Below are 27,214 nucleotides of genomic sequence, written 5' to 3'. Positions count from 1 at the left end.
ATGTACCGTGTGCTTGTTCCCTCACCTCCCCCAGATCGAGGCTCCAAGCCTCCCCCCAGGAGCCAGGGTGAGAGGCCGGATGGTGCAGTAGTTAGGGGCCCAGATGGCAGAGGAAACTGCCTGGGTTTGACCCCAGGCTCTGCCGCTCACAGACAGCTACTTAGCTCTCTCTTTCCTCTTCTACAAAACCATGATCATGACCGTCCCTCCTTCCAGAGGTCACTGTGAGGAACAACTGAATTGAAATACACAACATCCTTGGAAGAGGTGCTTACTGCAACACAGTGTACAGTAGGATGCTAAGGGCTACATGGTATTTGCTGCCATTATGATGATCTGGACTTAACTCAGACTCGGGGGCCTCAGCAGGGGCCAAGCAGAACAGGGCTCATCCTCCAACAAGAAGAAGGAAGGGAGGGAGGCAAGGAAGGAAGAAGGGAGGGGCCCCGTCTGTGGCAGCGGAGGTCAATGTCCTCTCTCCAGATTGGGGCTGGGCGTTTTGCCACCTTGCCAGCCTAGGCTGGTGCCGGGGCTGCCCAAGCAGAGCAGCCCTCCCCACCTTGCCCAGCGGCCCAGAACAGCCTCATTACACCCAACTCCTGACGTGAGGGCTGGAGACTTGGATTCAGTGCAAGGACAGCTCTTCTAATAGAGTGAAGGACAATGAAACTGGCTGCCAAAATGGGTGGTGCGTGGCCCACTGCGAGGGGGTATGCAAGAAGAAGTAGGATAACAGTTGACGTGGATATACAGTTTTTATTCAGCACCTGCCCTCTCCAGGCCCTGTGTTAGGTAACAGGGACACCGAGATGAGGAAGACACAGGCCCTGCTGTCCAGCTGCCCTCGGTCTAGTGAGAGGGCCTGACATGTCAGCCGACAGAAGCCCGTAGTGTGACCAGGACTGTATTGGGCTCTGAGCAGGATCTGTGGGGCCCTGCAGGCAGGGAGCCCAACAACCTGGACAGCAGTGCTGGGAATCAGTAAGTGACGTGATGTCCAGTCCAGAGACACGACTTTTGCAGTTGGGGGTCATTCTGAGCCTCCCCCCTGGGGTGGGGGCTGGGTGGGGATTTGCATCCCCATTTCCCGGAGGAGGACCAAGGAGTAGGTGCAGGAGCTCAGTGGAGGGGCTGTCCTCAGTGTCTGGTTGTTACTGTCAGGACTCAGGGCTGCCCTGTGTCCCCCACAGGTGCGCAGCCACCGAGCAGCCTGCTGGCTCTGGCCCTGGCCTGCGTCCTGGTGCTGGCTGGTGTCACCCTTGCTTGCCTCTTCAGGTGAGACTCTGCACCCGAGCCTCGTTCTGCCCCTCTTTGTCTCCTCCCTGCATGGCCTCTCTCCTGCATGCACAGCCCCGGCAATCCGCAGGGGGCTTTCCCATCCTTGGTGCCAGGACCTCAGGACCACCCAGCACTCTGTCCATCCCTGAGCTTCACTCAAGGCCCTGTCAAGGCCGGGTGCCTCCTGAAGAGGTCCCTCTGAGACATGGAGAAGAAGCCTGGGACCTCAGACAACACTCCATCCCTCCCTGAGCTTCGGGCCACGCATCTGTACAATGAGGGCTTGGCCAGGATGACCCCCAGGGCCCTTCAGCTTTGCAATCAATTCTTCCTGGGTCTGAAGTCCTCTGAGTTCCCACATCCGAGAAGGGGCAGCACTCTACCCCCAGCCCTCACCCCAGGTTCTGGCCACCCCAGGAGGCCTCCAGGCAACTTGGGAACACCGAGGCTGGGGACCAGCAGGCACATCAGGCTGGTCCAGGTCTGAGCCGGGCCGAGGGCCTCTCTCGGGGACAGTGCTCGGTGGTGCCCTCTCAGCCCACCTGGGACTGCTGGGGAGACAGGAAGGGGAACAGAGAGAGGATAGGGGAGGGCTCTGGGTCAGTGGCAAGTCCAAGGGACCAGACTGAGGGGGGAGTGACATTGGCACCATCTCCTCTGCCCTGCACTTTCTCTTGCCTCCAGACTGGGCATCCAGCAGCTGCAGCTGGCGCGGGGCTCCCACTGGATCCTGCTGACAGCCCAGGAGCTCACCTTCATCCATCTGCCCTCGAGCACACAAGTGGGTGGGGCAGGCGCTGGGCTGGGTGGGCAGGCCGTGGACTCAGGCCAGGTCTAGGCTTTTGACGTGCCTGCTCCCTCCAGAGGCTTTACGTGGACAGTGTGAGTGAATCGAGAAGTGTGGCAGATGGTGGGAGCCTGAGGTCGGTGGTCCAGGGGTCAGCAAGGAGCCTGCCAGCCCCCCAGGAGCCCACCAACATGGCCCCGTGCCAGGTGAGGGCCTCTGCCACAGCCACGCCAAGGCCTGGGGAGCTAAAGGCATTTTGGGAGAAGCCAAGGGAACTCATAGCCTCTTGGGCTTTTGTATGCCCACTGCTGTTACAGGATGTGAAACTGAGGCCCGAAGAGGGGCAGTGATTTTCCTGGGCCCCTCAGCCAGTCGGTAGCAGATCTGGAAGTGGGGAGCAGGGCTCCAGCTCCTGGTCCGGCGTCGTTCGTGATCTGACCATGGAAAACAACCAGTTCCCAGCCACTGAGGCCTGGGCACTGCCAGCCTGGTCCATCCCGGGCTCCCTCTCAGCAGTGGGGCCAGCCTAGGTCACCCTCCTCCTGCCTCGGCAAGGAGCAGGGAGATCCCGGGTCCCCGAGGCCCTGTCATGTGGGCCACCAGCCGACAGGGAGACTGGAAGGTCAGAGGTTAGACCACAAGATTCTAAAGTTGCTGAGGACACTGCGGTTTCTCAGGTGCTGTGTTCTCCGACGTAGCTCCCTGAGGCTCTGATTCACACGTCCGTGGCTCACGGTGGATGAGCCGGGCTAGTCGTTTCTACAGGAAGCGACATGAGGCTCCTGTCCTTCTTTCCCACCTTCTCCCCTGGGGAATTCCACCTTTTTTCTTTCCTGCTGAGAGGAGGCCTCACTGATATACGAAGGATGCCTTGTCTGCTCCTCTGAGTTTGCTGGCAGGCTGGGCATGAGGCTGAGGAGGCAGAAATCCCTCAGTGAGGAGGGCAGAGAGGGCGAGGGTGACAACCAGCTCTGGGCCAAGCCGGGGCAAGGACACAGCCCCAGGCCTCCGCCTCTCCCACCCTCCCCTCTCTGCTCCCCCGGAGTCTCTGGGTCACGGAGCCCCCCTCACTTCATGGGATTTGGGGTGTCGTGGGTACACAAGGCCTGCCTCCGTCTCTTGAGAAAGGTAGGACTGCAGAGGGCGCAGAGTGGGCGCAGAGGGGGTGCTGTCAGGAGACCCCTGCCAGTCTGGATGGGGCCCTCTTCGATGTGGAAGTCGGTAGCCTCAGAAAGGAAGTCCTTCTTACTCTCAGTGCCAGGACCTCAGTCACAATTATACAGCATCACTGTCACCATCGCACACCAGCATCTCTAGAGTCACATCACCACAGCAACATGATCGTCACCATGACCACTAGGGGCACAGGTCCCCTCCATCAGCATCATCACACGCACAATCCACACCATCGAAGGACCCCATCCTGCATCCTCCATCCCTCACCAATAAATAGTCACTATTTATTGAGCACTGCCTATGTGCCAGGCTGTGTTCTGGGTTTGGGGGGCACAGCCATGAAGAGAGAGACGGGGTTCCTTCCCTTGGGGAGCTTCCAATCACTTGATCACATAAGCCCCTTCATCCCCGAGATCGTCAGCATCCTGAGAGGCACTGTGGGATGGAGGACGGAGCGCAGGAGATGAGTCAGGAAGACCCCGGGTGGAACTCGGCCCCCCCGAGACACTCGGCTTTCCTGTAAGATGGAGCTAATGAGCTCCCCCCGGGGGATTACGAGGATTGGAGACAGTACGTGAAATAACCCAAAACTGTCCCTGGTGAGTCACATGCCTTTGACAAACGGTGAATTTTATTATTGTGTCCAACGTGACCACTGTCTGAAATCAGCTCGGGGAGATTAAGCGACTGGAGGTTAGGTTAGCTATTTTCTGGCGGGCGTCTTGCAAGCAGTGTGAGTACAGGTTTCTTAAAAGAAAAGGTTCTATACACGGTCAGATAAGCTTATAAATTGTTTGGGTTAGCCATAGGACTTCTCAGAACCTTTAGTAGGCTGTTCTGGTTGTCCGTGACTGTGTAACAACTTGCCCCAAAACAGCAACCATTTTATAATATCTTACAATTTTGTGGGTGGGAAATTTGGGCAGGGCTCAGCTGGGCAATACTTCAGTTCCACCTGGCATCGGTGGGGTCACTCAGTGGTGTTCAGCTTGTAGATGAGCTGTCAGAGGTTGGCAAGCTCTGGCCCGCAGGCCGGGTCAGGCTCACTGCCTGTTTTTATAAATAAAGTTTTGTAGGAACCCAACCATGACCATTTGTTGTGTATTGTTGACGGCTGCTTTCGCCCTACAACGGCAGAATGTTTGTGACAGAAACTACATGGCCCACAACGCTAAGAAATTTACTCTCTGGACTTTTTCAGAAAAGTTTGCTGAGCCCTGGTTCAGAGGGGCTGGAATGGCCTCACTCACGTGCTCGGTGCCCTGAGCGGGCTCAGCCGGACCTGTCTTCCAGCTCTGGGTGGTCTCAGGGCCTCTCCATGCGGTCTCTCCAGCGGGGTCACTCTGGGTAGAGGGACTTCTGATGGCCGGTCAGGGCTCCAGGAGAGAGGGCTCCAAGGGATGGGAAACAGAGTAGCCAGTCTCCTAAGACTCAGAACCCAAATGCACCAGACCGTTCCACCGTGTTCTGTGGGTCACAGCAGGCACAGAAGCCACTCAGATTCCAGGGGCAGAACGGAGGTCCCACTTCATGATGGCAGGAGTGTCAGAGGATTTGAGGCCCTTCTTAAGTCACCATAGGTGCTATTCGGCTGTGACTCTCAGAGGGGGCTGCTACGGTGACCGTTGCCCCTAGAAGCGGGAGCTGTGGCACAAGAACCTGGCCACCTGCCTGGGCTTCTTCGTGGCCCCCGGGCTCTGCACAGTGGTTCTGGAGCACTGTGCCTGGGGCAGCCTGGAGGACCTGCCGTGGAACGAGGCTCTGCCACTGGGGTGGACCTTCAAGGCCTCACTCCTGCTGGTCTTGCTCCACGTGAGCACCCTCCCCAGGCCTGGAGCTGTGGGGGATGGGGAGGGTGGCGAGATGAGAGATGCTTCGATTCCCCAGACCTGAGCTCTTTCCATTTTTAAGGAAAATCTGAACGGTATGACAAAGGGTTCTGGGGTCTGTGGGAATTCTGAGAGGACCAGGGGTCCCTTTCACTCATCACAGGCCTGATGGACCCCCATTATGTCCACTCTAGGGCGTGCGGTATCTGCACCATCGACATTTCCCTCACGGCCGCCTCAAGTCCCGAAACCGTGGTGGATGGACGCTTTGTACTGAAGGTAACTGACCATGGTTACGTAGAGCTCCTGGAGGCTCAGGGGGCTCCCCGCTCCTGGCTGGCCCCAGAAGGTCAGCTCAGGAGTGGGCAGGGGGCTGCCAGGAGGCTCTGAGGCCTCCTTTTAAATCAGGTGCTTGTGAGGCAGAAGAGAGGGGAGATGTCCAGTCCTCCGGCTCTTCCTGCGCTGTGACCTTGAGTTGATGACTTTTCCTCGCTGAGCCTCAGGCCCCTTACCTGTAAATGGGGAGAATGAAGCTTCTATCTCCCTGGGGGACTGTAGGGAGAGGGCAATGACCCCACAGGTGTGAAGCATCTGCCTAGCTCAGCCCCGCTTGGGTGGTCCGGTGGTGATGGTGGTGTGGCCCTGCCCTGTGATTGCAGAGCTGCTGTGGATGGCTCCGGAGCTGGTGCGGGGGCCCGGGATACCCGGGCGGGGCACCCCGAGAGGAGACATCTTCAGCATCAGCATCATCCTGCAGGAGGTGCTCACTCGAGGCTCGCCCTACTGCTTCTTGGGGCTCTCGGCAGAAGGTACAGCACTCTTTCTCCTTCCTTGGCCTGTCCCTGACGGCAGTCTCCACGTAGTTCAGTTGCTCTTTGACCATCAGGAAATCCAGGCCTGAAAATAACCACACAGACACACGTGCCTTGGGTCTCTTTGGCTTCAGCCGGGCATCCTTCAGCAACTCTGCCAAAATAGCAGCTGACCAGCTCCAGCGCTAAAGATGGTGGTTTCTAAGTGGAAGGTCTGACCCGTTCCTTCCTCAACCAGTGTCACTGCCGTGCCCGCGGGTGCTCCTGCCCTAACCACCCACTGCCCAGCACAGATTATTTGTCTAGGCAGACCTCAGCTCTTCCCCAGCTCTATCACATACTGTGTGACCTTACAGAAATCACTTACCCTCTCTGAGCCTCAGTTTTCTCATCTTTAAAATGGGGATCCGATATAAAATGTGCCAGACCCCCAACCCATGTCTGATGTGGCCCGGCCGCTCAGTATTTGGGGGCTTGGTTCTCTGCCCAGGGTGGGCTCCTTCAAGAGCATCTCTGTCCCCATACTCCTGGGCGTACAGGTTAGTCCCTCACACCTTCCCCACTGTCACCCGGTCTTAGTTTCTCTCTTCTGACCCCAGTGCCAGGGCCCACTTCGGAAATGTTTTCTCCCCTTCCGTGTTCTCTCTCCGGGCTCCCTGGACCCCGGGGTGCTCTTCCAGTTGTCCCTCTGCTGCCTCTGCTCCATCCCAGGGACCTGTGCCCGCAGATGCCCTGGCATCTCAGCCGCCATGCAGGGCCGTGGTAGAGCTGAGCCCGCCATCCCCTCCCGCCACAGTGGATAATCTTTAACTCACGGGGAGGCCTGGCCCCACTCCCTTTCTCCCTCAAAGCACGGCTCAGAGAATAACGAGCATTCCAGGCCCCAAATTTATGAGGTGGAGGAGTGGGAAGGAGAGGGGCTTTGTCAGGCTGTTTGTTCAACACCTCAGCCGCCCCCCCACATCTGCCCGCTGGGAGCAGAAGACCAGCAGATGTCTACAAGCCGCGCCGCAGTGCAGGCCCTTCAGGCCGCCGCCCGGTCAGGCTCTCTGCAGGGCCCAGGCCTGGAGCTCCACGGCCAGCCTCGCTTGGACTGGGCCGTCAGGCCAGCACCTGCGACCTCCTGGGCCGTGCTCTCCCTGGTCTCAGGGAGTACAGTGTTGAGAGCACAGGCGTCAGCCGACACCGACCTAAGCCCCACTCCGCAAGGAGTCACCTCATGGCTCTGAGGAAGCACCTTTCAGGCTCCGAGCCTCAGTTTCCTTATCTGTAAAATGGGAACCGTGATGCCTGCTCCCAGAATGGTCACGAGGATTCAGTGAAATGCTTTAGACAAACTACCTGACCCATGGTGGGCACACAAACATCTGCCTGGGGGGTTTTAGGGTGGGCTGATGGGGGACCCCAGGTTCTTTCCTGACTCTCCTGCTTGGGACCAGACCTTACGTTAGAAAAACATCTTAGAAATGACATCTCTAAGGTCCTGTGTGTGCAGGGCACTTGCAGTTTCCAAACCACCTTCACATGCATTATTCCCCTGGACAGCCTGGGAGGTGGGTCAGCGGCATCTTTTCAGTTAGTTGACTGAGGCTCAGAGGAAGGAAGGGGCTTCTCAGCGGGAAGCAGTGGGTCTGGGGTGGGGCAAGCTCAGGGCTCTTGACCTAAGATCTCTTGGGGTCATTCAGGGAGCATCTTCCCGCGGAGCTGGAGGGGTGGCCTCCTCACTCAGCCATCAGCAGGGCCGAGCAGTCGGAGTGACACACTGGGTGTGGCCTGCGGGCCTGGCACCGTCACAGAGCACGAGAGCGGCCTAGCCCAGGCCAGTGCTTCCCAGCATGTTCGCGTATGAGAACTCCATTTTAATGTCCAAAAAGTTCGGAGCCTCACATGGTCTTATTTGACTTTTAATATCTGCTGACTGGAAAAACACCCAAAGACGAAATCTGGTCTGAAATCAGCAATGCTTTGAAATGGACTCGTATTTTATTCATCACAACACCATCTGCAGGCTTTTGAAGAAGAGCTGTGCGTGTGTGTGCGTGATGAATCCATCATCCCAGACGAGCTCCCAGACGAGCGGAGGATCCCAGCCCTCCTGCGAGACTGAGCCGCTCTCCTCTCTCGGCCCTCTGAGGTCCTCTCTGTTACTGTGCCCCATTTATGGGAAAGGAAACTGAGCCTCAGAGAGGTGACATAACACCTGTAAGCAGATTGTCTCCAAGTCCCCTCCCAATCTGCTGAAAACCTGGGCTTGGGCCCAGCTCCTCTTCCTCTCAGTGTCCTCGTGAGTCTCTCAGCTCCCCTAGCTCTCCAGCAGCTTCCGGAGGGGGGTTTATTCCCGTCAGTTATCAGGTGGGGGAACTGAGGCACAGAGCGATGGCAAGTGGCAGAGCCAGCTCTAGAACGCTGATCTTTCTGACCTCAACTTTTTCTGGTCACCTTTATCACACCGAGTGCGGACAGGAAGGTCCACGGCAGGACTGTCGTGGGAAACTAGCAATGACGATGAAGACGCTGATGGTGCTAAGCAGACCGCGTTGCTTCACACTGTGAGGAGCCGGCCCCAGAGCGTCTCCGGGGGGGGGGCTGTAGAAAGCACCGCTGCGTCAGGGTTCCGAGTGGAGTGCGTTGGGCGTCGCTGGGACAGAACAGCAGCCACTGCTGCCACGTCTGGGTGGGGAGAGCCTGCAAGGTGCCAGGCACCTAACATCCATCGTCTCCCCCCTCAGCACCCCTCTCGAGAGGCACTTCATTAAGCTCATTTCACAGATGGGGAGACTGAGGCTCCGAGACGTCATCGCCTTGTCCTGTATCTCATAGAGAGGTAGAGGCAGATCGAGAACCCAAACCTCGCACTCCCGGCTCTTAGTCTGGGATCCTTTTCCTAGCCACATCCCTGGGGGGTGGGGGGCACCCAGGAAGGCAGCCATCCTGGGTCCACTGGCCAGCAGGCTCTGGGGCACACAGCAGGGGGCCAAAGAGTACCCTCAGGGCCTGATCCCTGCACCCCCGCAGGCCTACCCTGTCCTCCCTCTCAGGACCCCAGGCCAGCCCCCTCCCACAAGCCCTCCTGGGGACCTCAGGCCCACTGTCCCCTCAGTGTCTGTGGCAGAAATCATCAGGAGGGTGGCGTCTCCCCATCCCCTGTGCTGGCCACGGGTGTCTCCTGACCACATGCCACCTGAGTGCATCCGGCTGATGGAGCAGTGCTGGGAGGAGGCCCCTGAGGACAGACCCAGCCTGGACCAGACCTACCCCCAGGCCAGTGCACCCTGGAGGAGCTGGGTACTCACAAGAAATGGCTGATCACCTCACCTCACTTTGCCCAGTGGGAGCCAGACACTGTCGCTGGGGTCTAGAAACCCTATGCAGTAAAGGGCAGTGGGCTAGCACCATCCTCCCTGAGGGTGGGGCCTGGGGTCCACCATTTGAGGAGAGCTTTCCCAGAGCCTCGTTCCTTGGACGTTTGTTGAGGGCCTTCCTGGGCACCCTGCTAAGTGCTATGCTTACTTCATTTAATCTTATGATCACAGTGGCCATCCTTAAGGAGCATTGTTATCATCTTGGCTTTACAGGAGGGAAACTGAGGCACAGAGAGGTGAGGGAACTTGCCTAAGGTAACTGAGGGAGGTGGGACTGGAATCCAGACCCAGGTTTGTCCGTCTGCAGAGCTGGTGCTGGGAGCCGCAGCCCTGTACCAGGCCTCCTGGCCCCGGAGCGGGGAGGCCCTCTGTGGCTGGGGAGGCAGCACTGGTTCCCCACGTTGGGGAAGGGAGGATGCGAGGGGCACAGGGCCCCCAGACCTGCCTTGGGACTGCAGCGGGAGGGGGCGAGGCAAGCCTGTACGAGTTTGCGGGGCGGTGGTGGAGTATGTGGGCCTGACTGAACCAGCTAATAGCTCCCACAGGGCCAACCCATCCAGCCCGAGGTGACACGCACAGGCCTCCCCTTCCGCCCTCCACTCCCCAGCTGCAGCAGCGCGTTGCCAAGGAGAGGCTCAGCAAGGAGAGGTGCGCCCAGACAGGCAATGAGGGAGTGAGGGGCAGGAAGACGGATCGAGGAGAAACTCACGGTGTCCTCTGAAAAGCCTCACCACGTGCCCTCCCCACCTCAGCTCTGGCATCCGGGGCACTGTCTACACTTCACAGACGAGAAATCTGGACCTCAGAGCAAATGAGCGCTCAGTGGCCACATGAGGGTGGGTGCAGAGCCGGGACAAGCAACTGGTTCTTAGAACCCCAGCAGGGACTCTTTCCAGAGATCGGAGATTGCCGTGGCCAGCAAGGCGGGGCGACCGTGGGGGAAGATGCTGCCTCAGACCCAGCGGCAGAGGAGGCAGAAAAGGGCACATGGTACAATCAGCACATGGAAGGTGGGGAGTGCGTCGGGGGCTGAGGGTCCGGATGCCTGCAGAATGCTGGCCTGGGCAAGTTGATTCTCTGTCGAGCCTCAGCCTCCTTAAGAGTTGCCTGGGAAGACTGACTCTGGCCTAACTTGCCATACTGGAGAGACCAATGTTAAGTAAAAAAAAACGAAAGAAAAAAAGGTGATTCCCTGAAAAGGAGAGAGTGGGTGAGGAACTGGAGAAAGAGCACGGACCTTGAAGTCAAAAGACCCGAACATTGTTCTGGGAGTACCAGCCGACGCAATTAAACAGGAAAACGCATATTAGAAAGGAAGAAGAAAATGATGGTATTTGCAGATCCTATGACTGTGCTCCTGGGCAATGCAAGGGAAACAGTGTAACATTCCAAGTGATAAAATAATTCAGCAGGTTGGCAGATGACAAGATTAATATATAAAAGTGCGAAAGCCAGTTCCACCACGGTGAGGTCCTCGCCAGTCGTTTCACCTCTCAGATCCTTCGTTTCTTCATTTGAAAGGGAGCCCTCCTTGCAGGTAACCTTGGAGTCAGCTTCGTGTCCTTGGTGTCTCAAGGTCATCAGCTATCACGCCCACCCCCACTGACCTTTAATGCTTATGCCTCTGCCTTTAACAGGTAATACAAAATGGGGGGACTTTGGGGGCCGCTGCCACTCTGCACCTTACAGACCTTTGGTTGAGAGAAGTGGTATCGATGGAGATTGGATACACACATGTACACGCACACACGCACACACACACTCAGATGCTGGATTTAGACGGGACTGGACCCCTTCACTTTGACCATCATGAATTTGCTTCTACTGACTGCACTTTGAGAAGGTGCAAGCCACGTTGGGGAAGCTTCTAGTAAATCTCCTTAGGAAGCACGCTGTCATATTTCCTGTAAGGTTGTTCTTGAAGGTACGATTTGTGACCAAGCGTGAATGTCCTCAAACGAAGACCTACTGCTCGGTGCCTGCAGCAGCTGTGTTTCTTTTGAGCAACCAGTTTTCTGCTCCATTGTCTCATGGACTCCGCAGATTGTGTAACCTATGTTTCCCTCTTTGCTTTGTTGCTAGGAAGCTCATATCCAAAATTGTGACCAAAAGTGTAGCATGCATTTTGCGTATAGACTTCACTCCTGGATTGGTTTTTTTTTTTAACCTTTACTCTCCTTTGGTCCCAGTGGCCTTACACATTTATTATTTTATTTTATGGTATTGCTTCATTTTCCTTAGTACTTAAAAATGTTTTTGGAGCAAATAGAAGTAGAGAGGTAGAAACAGATTATACATATAAATAATCTACAGATATTCTTTTTATCTATCTATCCACCCATCTATCCATCCACTTGTCCATCCATCCATCTGTCATATCCACCCACCTATCTATTATCTGTCTATTTATCAATCAATTGATTGATGCATCCATCCATCCATCCATCCATCTATCCATCCATCCATCCATCCATCCTTCTATCTTCAAGAAAAACAAAGAAGGCCTATTCCACAGTGTCGTTGTGAGAACCAGGGCAGCAGGGTCACTGTTTGCTGACAGTAATGCTGTGCTGGGCACAGGCTCCTTCGTGAAGTCCTCTCCCTGCCTGTCCACCCCACACAGAACTAACCCGTTTTTCCCCCCAGCTGTGTGTGGTTTCCCTTGTCAGAGCTGCCACCTCGTGTCTGTCACATGCCTGCTCCCCACCGATCCAGCTCCTCCAGGCAGGGACTCCCTCTGGTTCGTTCCTGTGGCCCAGATTCCCATGCTGAGGGCCGAGGGCGCTGAGTTCCATGGATAAATTGGGATTTTCATTTCATCGTCAGTTCAAAAGCATCAATCAAGGCAACAAGACCAGTCCTGCTGACTCTATGCCGCGGATGCTGCAGAAGTATTCCCAGAACCTGGAGGACCTGGTCCGGGAGCGGACTGAGGAGCTGGAGCTGGAGAGGCAGAGGACGGAGAGCCTGCTCTTCCAGATGCTCCCTCCGTGAGTGGCCCCTCAGGCCTGACGCTGCCTCTAGCCAGTGGCTCCGAGCGCGGGAGCTGGAACATGGCAGGCGCTCAGTAAATCTGGGCCCCTTGGATTCATTCAGTTCATTCATTGTTCATTTATCTAACATGTTCCCACAGAGCCCTTCTATGTGCCGGGCACTGTGCTGGGCATGCAGTACTGAATTTCTGCTACCTCTCTCCCTTGGGAACAGGGAGAGGGCTCAAGGTCCCCCATCTGACTTCAGAAGAAGTAATGTCCAGAGAGGGACAGCTAGAGCTGCCCAGCACCCCAGCAGACCTGTCCCAGATCTCCTGACGCTCAACTCAGAATTTTCCCCTAAATATCCCACTCTCACCTCAAACTGTGGAAAGGGGGTCGTCCCACCTTGTGACTCTGGCTCTTCCCGCCCCTTCAGGTCTGTGGCTAAAGCTCTAAAATGGGGGCAACCGTGGAGCCGGAGCACTTTGACCAGGTTACCATATACTTTAGCGATGTCGTGGGGTTCACCATCATCTCGGCCCTGAGTGAGCCCGTTGAGGTGGCAGCCTTGCTCAACACCCTCTACACGCTGTTCCATGCTGTTCTGGCAGCCACGACGTGTATAAGGTGAGAGTACCAGGAGGCTGGCATCCATCTCTCCTTCCTTTACTACAGTGTTTGTGACGTACATTTACTTCCGGTCATTTATTTTTGTGTTTTTATCAGTTAGCCCTTGCTGTGTAACAAATCACCCCCAAACCCAGTAGTATAAAATGATCAGCCTTTATTACTGCTCACAAGCTGATAGGTCAGTTCTCTGGACTCGGCTGGACTCGCTCGTGCATCTGTGGTCAGCAGTGGATGACACAGGAGGCTCTGCGGATCTTGGCTGGGCTGGCTCACTTCTCTGGAGCCTTGTCTGGGACTGCTCAGCTCTGGTCCACGTGGTCCCTCATCCTCCAGCGGCTGGTTGGAATCGTTTGCACGGGTGGCAGGGTTCTGAGAGAAGGCAGAAGCACAGAAGCCTCTTGAGGTCTAAGCTGGGACTGGGCAAGTTGCTTTCTCTGTCATATTCTGTTGGTCAGAGCAAGTCAAAAGGCCAGCCCAGACTCAAGAGGTGGGGAAATAAACTCCCCCAGTGCTGGGCGAGGGGAGACCGATGGGTCACCTCCCATGCTTGTCCTCAGGGAGCCCTCCGTGCTGTAGGTGAAAGAGGAAGACAGCTCACAGTGAAAGTGATGATCAGGGGAGGCAGAGCAGGCTGGCAGAGCACCCACTCCAGCTACGGGAAGACGTGTGAAGAGCGAGGAAGTCTTCCTGGAGGAGGCGTTGTCTCCCTAGCATTGTCCAGTCTGGATGTGGTTGCTCCAGGCACCCATGGGGGAACAACGTGCTAAAGCTTGAGGCTTGAGAGGGCGGCCTGGTGAGTGAGAGGAACGCTGAATGGGTTGTGATGGCTGGACGTGAAGTGGGCCGGTGGTGGGAGTGGGTGGGTGGGTGGGAGCACTGGATGGGGCGGCAGGGGTCCTGGCAGAGCCGTCAAGACCCTCCGTGAGCTAGTCCCTGTGCACCTCTCCATCCTGCGTTGGAGTCCCAGTCAGGCCACCACCTTCTGTGTGGCTTTGGGCAAATGGTCTCCCCTCTCTGGGTCTCTGTTTCTCCATCTCTGCAACAGGAATGATGACCCCCGTCCTGGGGCTTCACGGACGATGGGCGGATCCTGTTCCCCTTGGAGAAGCGCTGTGTAAACTGTGGAGTAATCCTGCTAGCCTTCTGCCCCGATGCTCTTCAGCCTCCCCTGTATGGGGACTCTCCCGTCCCAACCTGCCTCTTTTGGTTGCTGGGGTCTTGGGTCAGAGTCAGACATGGCAGGCGGGGGAGGTGGGGAGGGAGGGCCCAGGAGACGGCCACACTCAGGCTCTGCTGGACTTAGCCTTCCTTTGGGACCCGCCAGCCCACTTCCGGCCATAGCCCACCAAGGAGACAGCGACAGGGGAGGGCCAGGCGAGGGCTGAGGCCAGGATGGAAGGGCTCCTGGACAGTGAGCTTCAGAGGAGAGAACTAACTCTCCGAGGGGCTAAGCACCCTGCTAACAGCATTGTGCACAGTGCCAATAATTGCCAGTACTTATTGAGTGCTTACTGTATACCTGACAGTAGTCTAAGTGCTTTATATGTGTTAACCCATTTAATCATCTGAGCGGTCTGTGAGGTGGGTGCTGGTATCCCTAATCTATAGATGAGGAAACAGGCGATTAAGTGGCTTGTCTAATTACATATTCCCAGTGGCATGTGAAGCTGAGATTTGAACTTGGACATTCTGGTCCCAAGACCCTGCTCCAGGGGCCCTCACCATCCCCATGACACGGACGTCCTCAGGATAAAGCCACAAGTTCACAGTGGCCCATAAGGCCCTTCAGGAGCTGGTCCCACCTCCCCACCTGCATCTCTGACCACTCCACCTCTGAAGCCTCTACATTCCGCATATGTGCTTTGCTTTCCCCAGCCACCGGGCCTTTGTACATGCTGTTCCCTCCTCCCAGAACACTGCTCTCCCTTGTCTCAGATGACCTTGGTCTCAGGTGAACTTCCTTTCCTTCCCAGAAGTGGCTCAGAGTGCCTGTTGGTGCTTTCACAACTACCCCTGGACGACACAGCCACACTTTATGGTTCCAACATAAGCACTCTGTCCCCACTGCCTGGCAATGTCCAACACACGGCAGGGCCTCAGGAAATGTATGTAGACCAAATGAGGAGCTCACTGAGGCCCAGAGAGCGAGGTGCCTGGCCTGAGGTCACACAGCTGGTAGGCGGCAGAGCCAGAACAGGGACCCGCGATGTCCACCCGTGCCACCTGGCTCTGTCCACTGCACCACATTGCCCAACACTGACCTGCGGAGACCCGAGCCGCTGACCTTCCAAGGATGCAGCTTCCCTCCCATCTCCCGTTGAGGACCCCACGTTCCTACCCCAGCCCGCTGTCCTGAGGCGTCGTCTCTCATTCTGGCTGAGTTCCCCTCTTGCCTCCAGAGCCGCTCCAGCCCCAGGGGCCCCAGGAAGAGATTCCTCATCTGGTCTCGCTGAGCCCCGCGGCTTTGATGTGCCCTGAGTCGCCCCTGGCCTCCTCTCTTCCTCCCCTGCTAATCTTTTCTCACATGTGTCCCTCCCAGCTCTGAGTCACACCTTCTGATCTGCTCTGAACCCTGGCCAAGAGGTCTGTGTCTTTCTGGCAGAACAAAATGAAATGAAACGAGGTCCACACACCCCTCCAGATGTGGGGAGACAGGGGAACCGTTCCTCGCCATGTGCGAGCTCGTCTCTCATCACTCACGCCGTCCGCCTCGGTTTCCCCTCGTCCCCAGCAGGATCTGGTTACCGCTGTTTAATCCGGCCTGGGCTGGGAGGCAGCCAGGCGACCATTTTCTGATTCCACAGGAGTCTGTGATTCCCTCCCAGCAGGCGCTGAGCGAGCTCTTTTACGGACATAACTCCAGAGGGGAGCCCATGTGGGCTGCGGGGGAGGACAGGACCTACCCAGCCGCTCAGCCCCGGGGGTGCGTCTGTCCCCAGCCATTCTGCGGAGTGACCCTGGGCAAATCACTTCACCTCTCTGAGCCTCAAGCTTCCATTTGTAAAACAGAAGTGAAAGTGCCTATGGCTTGGGATCCTCTGCAGATTAAGCAAGGTGAGAGGAAGTGCCGTCCTTCATTCCTTCATCAACACAATGACAGCGACAACCCAGTAAGAGCAGGTGCTGAGGCCTCCCCCTGAAGCATAGAATGCGGGTGGGGGGCACTAGCATGGGTTAAGCATCTACAGAGGACAGGCCTGGCCTAGGGATTATCACAGGGTATGTCATTTAACCCTTGAAATGCCCCTCAGAGGGATGGATCATTATCCCTACTGTACAGGTGAGGACACAGGCTCAGAGAGGGAAGCCACTCACCCAAGGTCACACAGCAAGCCAGTGATGGAGTTGGAATTCACGCCTGTGTTTGTTAGCATGGAAAATTTTGCTCTCAGCTCTCTTCTACCTGTGTTCCCCCGTCTGCAAAGGACCAGAGCCTTGAACGATGAGCCCCAGCCCTTGGTAGCCCTGAGTGTCCACGGCGCCAGGAGGCTTTGAGTGGCCATCTTTGCAAGTCCGAGCTCCTAGAGAGTGGGCCCTGTGCCTGGTCATCCTTCTTTCACTGGGATTGTAGGGATGATTATTGATTGCACCAAACTCTCCCTTCCAGCTCAGTGGCAGGCAGGGGGAGGGCTAGTGGGCAGCTTAGCATCTTGGAGAGTGTGGGCTGGATGTGTGGCCACCATGGGGCTTTCAACGGCTTCTCCTTCCCAGCCTGGACCTTGAGTCACCCAGCTGATGCAGGCTGGTCCCCGGAGCAGGTGTACTGCAGGTGAATTGCAGCTGCCCAGCTGGCGGGCTGGAAGTGGGGCCAGGGAGCAGTAGGTCTCCTGGTGGCCTCTGGGAGGCAGGACCCGGCCCAGACACAAGCGCTGGGCAGGAGCAGAGGGACATCCTGTGCAGCAGACAGATTCTCCTCAAAAGAGAGCCAGACAGGCCCAAGCGATGTGCATCAGGAGGCAGCATAGCATACAGGCTCCGGAGCTGGACTGACCAAGTCCAAATCTGTGCTGTGTGACATTGGAGAGTGACTTAACCTCTCTGGCCCAGTTTCCACCTGCAAAATGGCAATAGTAAGGCTACCTACCTCACAGAATTCTTGTGAAGATCAAATATGCATTTATGTTTGTAAAGGGTTTGGCACAGTGGCTGGCACGTTATAACTGCTGTACGTGTATTTAAGGGGGCACTTTTTCCAATCTTGCCCTTCCGATAATGCGTTCTTCCGCCTCTGGGGAAGCAGAGGGCGGGCAGAGGGAAAGCCAGGCTTGCTCGTCTTTACCCCTCCTGGGGCGTGGGGTGGGGGGGCTCTCTCTCCTCTGTGAACGGTACTCGGTGGGGGGTAGCCCTGCCCCCTGCCCCGCCATACTCCGCTGCCAGCCCACAAGTGCTGGGTGAGGGATGACAGGTGACGGATGACGGGGAGGGAGAGGGAGGTCGCAGCTGTGAGGAGGAAGTGACTTTTTGGTGACTGGGAACATCTTATGGATGCGATGAAGCGTGAGCTGGGTTGATGGGGGCTCGGTCTCCCCGGATGGGGACCCGGGGCGAGCATTTCAGGCAGAGGGACCTGGCTTAGGCCTGGAGGTGAGCACGTGGCTCTGTGGGGAGGAGAGAGGTTCCCGTGTGGCTGAAGTGTGGGGAACCAGGAGCGACTGCTCGGAAGAAGTCCGGAAATTCTGCAAATCATGGCGGCCGTTGGCCAGGAGCAGATTGCAGTGTCTCAGCAGAATGTGCATGGTTAGGGCAGGTCACTTCCCGGTGTTTGGCTGGGGACAGCCCGGGTGAGGGAGAGATGTGGGGACACAGGAAGAAGGCACAGTCCATGGCCAACGCGTGAGATTTACTGAATTACAGCGCCTCCTATGGGCAGGCGAAAGCATCATCATTATTATTACTGTCCGCCAGGTGCTAAGGGAGAGTGGGTGTCCCTGGCCAGAGGGACGGCTCTGCCCGGCCCGGGTGCCGCCGATGAGCGCTGGCTGTGGGAGCGGCAGTGGGGCAGCTGGGCTCTGGGGCCGACCGGAAGACTCGGGGTAGAGTCACTGTCCTCTCCTTGGCCGGCCTGGCCTGTGGCAGGGGAGAAGGCCACCACACACACCTGCGTCCCCAGCACCTGGAACAGGGCCTTCGGAACAGAGAAGGCGCTTGGGAAAGATCTGTGGAGACGGTTCAGGAGGTACAGCTGGGACCAGCAGGTGAGAGGCAGGTTCCAATGCAACTCAACATTTGCCTGCAGGGAGAAGCAACCACCCCGAGAGGAGGGCCCTTCCTGTCAAGAGACGCGAGCTGGCCAGCACGGCCCTGGGGCCGGGGGAGATGGGAGCCTTTCAAGTCCCTCCTGCTTCCGAGATTCTGGGGTTTTGTCTTCTCCAAAACCATTAGCCAAGGAAATAATGACAATGACGATAAAGACAGAAGTCTCCGTTTATGGAGCATCTGTGATGGGCCTGGTTCTTCCCATACTTTATCTTTAAAATACGCGCCACATAGAGGAAACTGAGGCCTACATGGGTGAAGTGGGCTGCCTCAGGTAAAGGGCAGAGCCAGGGTTCAAATCCACATCTATCTGATTCCAGCATCCACCTTCTCCCCAGTGCACCTGGGAAGGCCCCCGGGTTTTGGGAGAGAGGAAAGGTATCCACTATGTACGTGCTCTTCTCTAGCTTGGAGCCCTGCTGGGCGCTGGGGCGTGGTGCAGATGGGCGCCCAGGTCTGTTCGTGGCCTGGGGTCTGAGGAGCCGAGACAGGTGTGGTCACCCACACTTCAGGGTCATCTGAAATGTGACACCCAGTTGTTGCCGGAGAGCCCGGAACGGGTGGCCTGGCAGAGACGGCACTGTGGCCCAGGGACCAGTCAGGGGCTCCCCGAGGCGGCCTCGTGCTTGATGAGGGACAGGCCAGCAGGTGTATTCTTGGGCTGGAGCATGAAGGCTGTGGCTTCTAGGTGAAGACCATCGGGGACGCCTACATGGTGGCATTGGGGCTGCCCCGGCACAACCGGAGCCGGCATGCGGCTGAGCTCGCCAACATGGCCCTGGACACCCTCAGCTCTGTGGGCGACTTCCGGATGAGGCATGCGCCCACCGTGCCCGTTCGCATCAGGGCTGGCCTGCACTCAGGTACGGGCAGGGGCCGGGGTGACAGGCCAGACCAGTTCCCCAACCCTGCCTGGGGCATTGGCTGGGGCAACCCCAATGGCGTGCTTCTGGAATTCTGAGATTCTAGAACCCTATGACAGAAAGGTTTTACATTTCTTTCTTTCTTCTATTATTTTAAGGTTCTAAGATATTATAAACCAAAGAATCTGTGATGCTCAGATTCACGCATCTTTCTTTTTGTTGTCTCGGCATCTGTCGAGGGCATCTACGTCCGTGCTGAGGAGCTGGCAGTCTGATGGAAGAGGCAGGACAGGGACCCTCTGCTGTCATGCGAACAGCTGCGTGTTTTCTGGGTGGGTCTGGGAGAGACCTCAGGGTGTCTAATACGTCCTTCTCATGCTCCGGCTCCCTCCTCCCTCCGTAGTTTCACCTGCAGGATAAAGTCCAAACTCCCCTCCATGGTCTGCAAAGCCCTTGCTAATCTCTCCAGCTCAGCTCCCTCTCCGCTTGGCCCTCCAACCATACTCCAATGCTTGCAGTTTCCCTCAGACACGGGGGCCCTCTGCCTCTGTGCCTTTGCACCTGCTGCTTCCTGCCCACTCATTTTCTCATCCCTCAAGACACAGCTCATGCACTTCCTCCTCCTCCAGGAAGCCCTCTGAGCTGGGTCAGAGTCTTATTTCCGGACTGGCAAGGCTCTAGTGGTTCACTCTTTACCGCATTGTTCACAGTTTACCCATCTCCCCCTGCAGGGCTGGGAGCTCCCCAAGAGCAGAGACTGACTCCGATTTATCTGTGTCCCCCCACCCCCTGCCCAGAGCCTGGCACAGAGGTCATCTCCTTTCTGGGTGTCATAGAGACTCCAGATAGCTTTATCCTCACCCCCCAGTCAGAGCCCGGGCTGCAGGGTGGGGATGGCAGTGGGCGTGGGGAAAGACAAGACTGTCATGGGGACCTCTCTCTGGCCATGGCCTGCTGGAGCTCACCAGGCACATTGCACCTCAGGGCTCTGCGTGGTGGGTGTCGTGGGGCTCACGGGCCTCTTTGGGGACACTGTTAACACTGCATCCCGGATGGAGTGCACGGGGCTGTGTGAGGGTCTCGTGTTTCTATCCTGCCCGGAAGGACTCTCTCAATGACCCCTGCAGCCTGGCTCTTTGAAACGGTGCTTAGTAAGCAAATCTCCGCCTGGTGGCAGCATCCCCTAGGTGTCAGTGAAGCAACTGGAGGGAGAGGATGTCCACCCCAGTTCTTTTACCTTTTCGCAGGGTTTTTGTGAGGATTCATGGGAGAAGCAGCAGAGAGAACGAGGACTGGAGAGGCAGGAGACCATGGTCCCGGCCTTGGCCCCGCCTGGTTTGCCCAGAATGCTCTCCCTCTATATCTTGTGTCCCCATCTATATAACGAGGAGACCCCTTCCAGTTTTTTAAATGCCATCGTCGGTTCTTGCTGGCAGCGGGAGTCACTCTGACTCTTGGTTAGAGCAGCTGAAAAAGCTCAAGTCCTAGGACCTCTGCTTGTGGCCGCATAGGCCATGTGCTCCATGATGTTGTTCAGTGCACATCCTGCATAACCAAACCTGGTGGTCCTATTGGGGTGACCTGCTCTTAAAAGAAAAATAAAAGCTGCTTATCTGCCCTGACTCAGCCTCCATAGGCTTCCCTGCAAGGAGAAACGGTGTTCCTAGTGCTTCTGGCTTCATCTTGAGTGCCTCTTAACGCTCAATCTTTGTAATTTGCTTTTCCGCCAGGTCTCTAGTTTAATGACTGACAATCTACTAGAGGACCAAGAAGGCCAAGTGAAGGGTATCGCATGGAACAGAACTATGTGATTACTGGCTGGAACTGGGGCTGTTCCAGGCTCTTAATGACTTTACCGAACACTCGGTACGCTGCCACCAGGTGGTGACTTGATTCCCACTTTTCTCCTCAGTGTACAGAATTCACGTCAGCAGAAGCACAGTCTAGACACTGCTCAGCCTGGATGAAGCCTACAGAATTGACGCCAGAGGCCAGACGGAGACGAAGGTGAGACACTTTCTTTCCTGGGCTTGGTGGGAAAAGTCCCCAAAGTTCCAGTTTCTATGGGCAGCGGGAGAGATTCTCGTCTGACTAATGTTGCTGGAGGAAACTCCTGCCTGAAGTCGGGGATGGAGTCGATCACCTTTCCACGTCCTCTCAACTCCCCAAAGTCTAAGGAAACATTTCTTCCTGGAAGCCAGTCCCTCATTTGGCTCCTCATGAGGAGAAGGGCCAGGGCAGAGCAGTTACTTCTATTGATGACCTGCCTGGGCAGCACGCTGGTACACAACATATATTAAGATATTTATTACTCACAGCAATAGTGAAAGGAGGATCAATGTTCCCATTTATAGTGGAGGAGATTAAATCAGAGAGGCAAAATGACTTGTCCAAAATCACACAGCTTGTATCCTGGGTCTGGTGGCTCCAAGCCTGCACCTTCTCCGTAGCACTGTTGGGCTCCTACTCATCCCTCAGAACCCTAGCACAGACATCACCTCTCGCTGAAGTCTGCCCTGACCCAGAGCACTCTTCTTCCTTTCTCTCAGCAGTAACTGTCATGCCTTCTCTGTGCACCCAGCAGTGCCACCACCCGCCCTCTGCTGCTGTAGGTACGATATTGGGTGGCACTTGCCCACGAGCACCTCAAAGGCAGAGACGGCCCTGTAACCTCTGTGTTCTTTTTTTAATGTTAACGTTCAATAAAGGCAATGGTACAGTATTCCTGTGAGTGACTTTTCTTCCTCCCCCACCCCCTCTCATTCCCCCAGTTCCCCAGCTAGGGCCAGGCCTGGGGATGCCGAGAGGGAGCTGGGAGGGCAGCGCACCAACCTCAGCTTCTTCAGGCCGGCCCGGGCTCCAAGGGGCAATCCCCATCCCCGGCCCGGAGCCGGGGACAGAACCTCTAGACCAGCCGGCTCTGACCTCAGGGCCCCTCTGCCCCTCTACTCCTCACCTCCAGGCAGCTGCCCTCCCACCCCAGGGGAGGCCAGCAGTTCCTTCAATGGCTGGGGAAACTCACAGATCACAGACTCAGTGGCATCTGAGCATTCCAGAGCTGCTGGTCTTAGAATTTGTGATTCATTACTTATTTATTTCCCTAACAGAGAAATATTAACTCATTTCATCCTTGCATTGACTCCATGGAGCATTAAGGACACTGAGGCACAGAGAGGTGAAGTAAGTTGGCCAAAGTCACGCAGCTAGCAAGCGACAGACCCAGGATTCGGACCCAGACAGCCCGCCTCCAGGCTCTAGGCTGCTCTCCCCCAAGCCACTGGAATTGCCTACCTACCGCTGCCCCACTCTCTGCTCCGTGCCCTTTCCTCTCTCTTCCAGGGGGAGGGGTGGAGGAGGAGACCTGGCTGGCGGGGAAGGCAGGCTACCCCAGACCCCTCCCCACACATACGGACGTCAAACCTGGGTGAGTAAGACGAATTTCTCCAGAAGCTTAGCCTCTTCAGCTTGAAATTTGATATCTGCTATTTTTCTGATTATGAAAGTATTACCCGCCCTAGTGTCGAAAACGTGGAAAATACAGAATTCTTTAATGATTAAATGTCCGCATCTTCCTACTCCTGAGGCAGCCGGTGAGCCATCGGCGGGGTTCCCGCAGGCGTCTCTGCTGCGTTCGCTGTGGGTGGGATCCTGTTCCTCCATGACCTCGCCTCCTGACGCGTGCTCTCGGCCCCCAGATTGTTCAGAGCGCTAGGTAAACACACAGCGTCGGGATTGCGACACGCGGGCGCGCCACGATTAGCTCAACCCTCCGCTTGTGGCTGATCACGTAGGAGCTGCCCATGCTGAGCTGGTTGCGGTAAAGTGTTAACAAATATCACCGAGCATTTGTCGCCATTCAGACGATCTCTGAAGACGAGGAATTTATAGACCGAAGGGCACTCACATTGTAAGGGCCGAATGACGCAGATTCTCTGAGCGCTTGCGCCTGCCCAGCAACTTGCTTCTTCTCTTTGTCCTCTGCCCTTTGGGACCCCACATCCTAACACGGGGATGCTGTGGGGGGGAAGCGATAACGTTTTGCTTTGACGTGCTGTTCCTCACTCCCTTCCACCCAAGCAGTGGACAGTCCACAGAGGGCCGGAGTGCAAGGAGCACAGGTGTGGCCAGTGGCTGAGAATTACAGTTTCCCAGATGTGAGAAGGCCCCGAGGCCCACAGCGGCCCACGGGCTCATTCCCCCGGCTGGGACACTGAGCCTGGGGATGGGCAGTGCCCTGCTCGGCCCCCACAGCAGCACCACGGCAGAGCTCCCTGCTCAGAGTTTTTCCTTTATCGGAACTCCCGGCTGGCTCCTCTCAGCTTTTGCAGGATGGCCCCCAACGCAGGGCTGCCCCCTCCCATCTCTCAAGGACAAGAAATGCGTGGGAGACACATGGGCTTCCTAGGGAAAGACCAGCGCTGAGGCAGCCCAGGCTGCACATCCTCCAAGCGGACGGGCTGACGTGGACAGGGCTGCTGCAGGCACCGGTTACAGCAGCCACTTCCACACCATCCTGCCGTCAGGTGCCCCCAGGCCTCGGGGCCCCAGGGACCCCAGGGCACAGCAGTGCCAGGGGACAGGAGCTGTCCCCGTTCATCTCTGAGTGCCCTCCCTCAACACGCAGCAGCGTCCAGCAAGGGGGCGGGCGTGGACGGGCCCACCCTGGCATACGGAGAAGGGCCGGGGTGCAGAACACACAGGACACGCCAGCCTCCTGGGCACAGAACCAGCAGCCCAGGGGCCTGCAACCTTGTGGACAGTCCTTGTGTGGACGGATGGGGCTGGTTGTGTGACTTGTGGCGGGTCCCTGTCCTCCCTGGGCCTCCCCATGTGCCAAAGCAGCCCCAGCTCTCCCATCCCTGGGGAGAACGGCTGGGCCCCTTCGTGCCCTTTCCCCGTCCAGCAAGGTCCTCTCTCTCAGCCCTCCTCTCCTGCCCTCCTGTCCCCTGACCTCGCGCCCTCGCTACTCACCCCACCTCTGCCTCCGCTCGGGAGCTGTGCTTCTCAGAAGGCCCGTCTGCTGACGCTGGCTTCACTTCCTCACCTCCCACTCCCTGCCCTGCTCCTGCATCTGCCTTCCACCCCCACCTGCCCCCAGGCTCCGTGACACCGGTGACCTCCACCCGTGTCACTAGATCCGTGGGCAGTTGTAGTTCTCAGCCCGACCGCTCAGCAGAATTTCCCCTTTGCGCTGGCTCTTCCTAGAAACACTCTCTTCCGCGGCCTCCTCGGCGCCCGGCCGTGCTCCCTCCTCTCCAGCTCATTCTCCGCGGGCTCCCTGCCCGCTCCTCTCCTCCCCTCAACCCTTAAATGTTGGGGTTGCAGAGGGCGCCTCCCTGGGGCTGCCCTTCCGACGCTGCCCCTCTGAGCTCCAGGCCCTGCAGCTCCCGCGGCTGCCCTCAGCAATGCCTTCTGCAGACCCACTGGGTGCCCCTGTGCCCGCAGCCTGGCCCTGCTCCAGGGTTCTCTTCTCCCTGACAGCCTCACCTTCCTCACCCAGAGGGCCAGGCGCTGTCCTGGGATCCTCAGCACATCCCACAGCTCTGCGTCCCTCACACCCCAACCTGCTGCCTTCTGCACCTCCATGTGGGCCCCTCTGCTGGCCCACTGAGGGGGGCTCCTTGCCATTTCCCCTCATCCACTGGGCCCCTCCATTCATCTCCATTGGCAGTCAGCGATTTTTTTAACAAAAGCTCAAACATGATCAATATACAACTTCCCCGTGTAACCCGCTTGGGTTCTTCCTGCTGCTCTGAGGCTCAGGCTCGAACTGTTTCAAGGCTGCCTCTGAGGCCCTGCTCCGGCTGATCTGTGCCTGCCCCTCGGTCTCGTCTTTCCTGCCACCTTCCACCGTGCACCACCCGCTCAGGGCCTCCTCGCTGTTCCCTAAAACACACTGAACTTCCTCCCACCACAGGGCCTTTGCTCTCACTGTCCACTGCATCTGGAACACCCTGGCCTGCTCCCTTCCCGTCCTGTAGGTCTCAGCTCTGATGCTGCCTGCTTCACCAGGTGGCTCTGATCACACACCCTAGATGGAGCCGGGCCGTCACCCTCTACCCCATCTCCCAGCGCTGCAGCCCCCATAGCACTTGTTACCCCCTGACATTTCCTGCTGATGTGTTTATGGAACTTTCTCCCGCCTGCACAAACCCCAGGAGATCCTGGCCGACGATGCGCCTGCAGGTCCCCTATGCCCAGGATGCAGAGAAGGTGGGCTCTCCAGCCCCCGCCGGCTCCCCCGCAGGGCCCTGGCCGTGCAGCCCGGCTCCCAGCCCCCAGCCCGCCCGTCCTGGGAGTGGGAACCGGCAGGTCTGGCAGCCATGTGTCATCCCCAACTCCCTCAGCTGATGACTTTCCCACTCCTGGACAGAAACTTTAGAAAGTGCCAGAAATGTTTTCATCTTCTTGGCTCAGGGAGGGAGGAGAGTGGAGATCAGCCCCAGTGAGCTCCACCCGGTTCGGGAGCCTTGCAGGCCTCCAGGCGGGCAGGGTGGGAATCGGCACCCGCCTCGGCCCACGTGCTCAGAGCCGGTAGGTGGGCGCACAGGGGACCGCGCCTGTGCATGTGGGCGTGCGCACACGAGCACACACACTGCGCTCGTCTTGGGCACGAGGTACACACACATACGGAAACCCCACCACATGCCCCTCCGCCTACCTGGAGGTGAGATCACAGACAGGCCAACAGACGCAGACACTTGGAATCTCTGTGGGAAGGGCTCAGGGCGGCCCCGGGATGCACACCTGTCCTGGAGTTGTGTTTACAAGGCAGTTACCGAATTTTTACCGGAACTGTGCGCTATAGCTTGAATTTTTTTAAAGATGCTTTTATCCTCACTTTCTGTATTTGCCGTATCTGCAGAAGTTACTGATCTTTGTATTTGTGTGTTTGGGGAGGCTGATGCGGATTGGGGTAAGGTGTCAGAAGCCCCTCCCCTGTCCTGGTGGAGCCCACGGAAGTGCCTCCTGTCACATGGCACAGAGACAACCCACACAGTGGTCCTTCCTCTCCCCTCTCGCCCTGGCACCCAGCCTCCAAATTGCCCCCTGCCAGGTTGCTGTGAGGTCCTGGCTGTCCCTGGGAGCCTTGCTCCCTTCTCTGTACAGAGGCCATAACCTGCTCTCCCCTCCTCTGGGCATGTGCGGGAAGCAAAGGAGAAAATGAGTGTGTGCAGGGCCCAGTGTCCCCACCCCGGATTTGCATCACGCCTGGAGAGTCACAGAGCCCCTCACGCCGTGGCCTCATGGCCTCCCAAGTTCACGTCCTGAGCGGGGGACAGAGCTGGGGCTAGCTCCCCGTCTCCCAGGAGGCCTCTGGACTGGAAGCCACATATGCAGACAAGCCAGCAGCGCATCACCTCTCTGAGCCTTGGTCCCCAAGGTTCCAAGTGCGGAGGGCGCTGGGATGGCCACGGCAGGGCTGCTGCAGGGCCCAGGAGGAGCCGAGGGGGTGAAAGGGGCTCCTCGTAAGCAGCTGTGGGCTCCAGCACCTACCACTCTTGTTCTGGGGGGTGGGTTTGTTATTCTTGTTTCTCCTTTTTCCCTAGGGACCCTTGGCAAGACCTCATAAACCAAGAAATCAAGATGGCCTTTGCCCAAGCCCACCAGTGCCCAGCTAGGCCCTGGAGCTTGGGGAAGGCCTCGGCTGGACCCTGAGGAGAGGGACAGGGCCAGCCAGACTCTTGCGCCTGCACACCCTCAACCCCTCCCCGCTCCATTCCCCTCAAAGAATCCTCTCGCTGAGCTCCTCAAGCCAACTGGGTGCTCATTAGCAAGTGCGCTGGAGCGACAGTAATGGATGCGTTCCGGTATGACTCCTAGGGGCAAACTTGCCTCTTGACGCAAAAACAATAAAAATAGAAATATTCCACCCCTCTCATGCAGCGCTTTGCTCTTGACAAATCATTTTGACTCTGAGAGCTCCTTGTTATAAAGCTCATTGTTCCTGGCGTCAAGAACACAGCCCCAGTTGTACAGCTAAGGTGCCCAGGCCCAGAGGGAGGAGGCCGTTTGCCCCGGTGGCACGGCTGCTACAGGCAGAAGCAAGACAGGGGCCGGGAGCTGGAGCCAGGCAGATGAGGGCTCCGGGCTCAGCGGGGCCACCTCCTTGTGTCACGTCACTTCTCTGAGTCTCTGTTTTGTCATCTCTAAAATGGGCATTGAGGGGGCCCACATAAGGCTTGTTCCTGACACAGGGCTCAGCCTGCAGCAAATGCTCAAGCAGGCTGCCTCCTTCCCTCTCT

General features: G+C 57.3%; 1 protein-coding gene across 1 annotated transcript; it reads left to right on the top strand.

The window, feature by feature from the left end:
- Window positions 1–26,673, top strand: LOC124225554 (guanylate cyclase D-like). The gene is given in 18 exon segments (XM_046638232.1): window positions 1–67; window positions 1,191–1,275; window positions 1,963–2,059; window positions 2,143–2,271; window positions 4,877–5,053; window positions 5,265–5,320; window positions 5,322–5,419; window positions 5,730–5,879; window positions 8,995–9,143; window positions 12,071–12,234; window positions 12,670–12,824; window positions 12,827–12,846; window positions 18,794–18,968; window positions 19,953–20,039; window positions 20,881–20,975; window positions 21,199–21,205; window positions 22,314–22,392; window positions 26,519–26,673. Coding segments are annotated over 18 exon segments (1,899 nt in total). The 3' UTR covers window positions 26,628–26,673.
- Window positions 26,674–27,214: the final 541 nt, after the last annotated feature.

This window comes from Equus quagga, chromosome 14 (assembly GCF_021613505.1).
Source record: "Equus quagga isolate Etosha38 chromosome 14, UCLA_HA_Equagga_1.0, whole genome shotgun sequence".
NCBI classification, from domain to species: Eukaryota; Metazoa; Chordata; class Mammalia; order Perissodactyla; family Equidae; genus Equus; species Equus quagga.
This window is presented reverse-complemented; position numbering and strand designations above follow the sequence as displayed.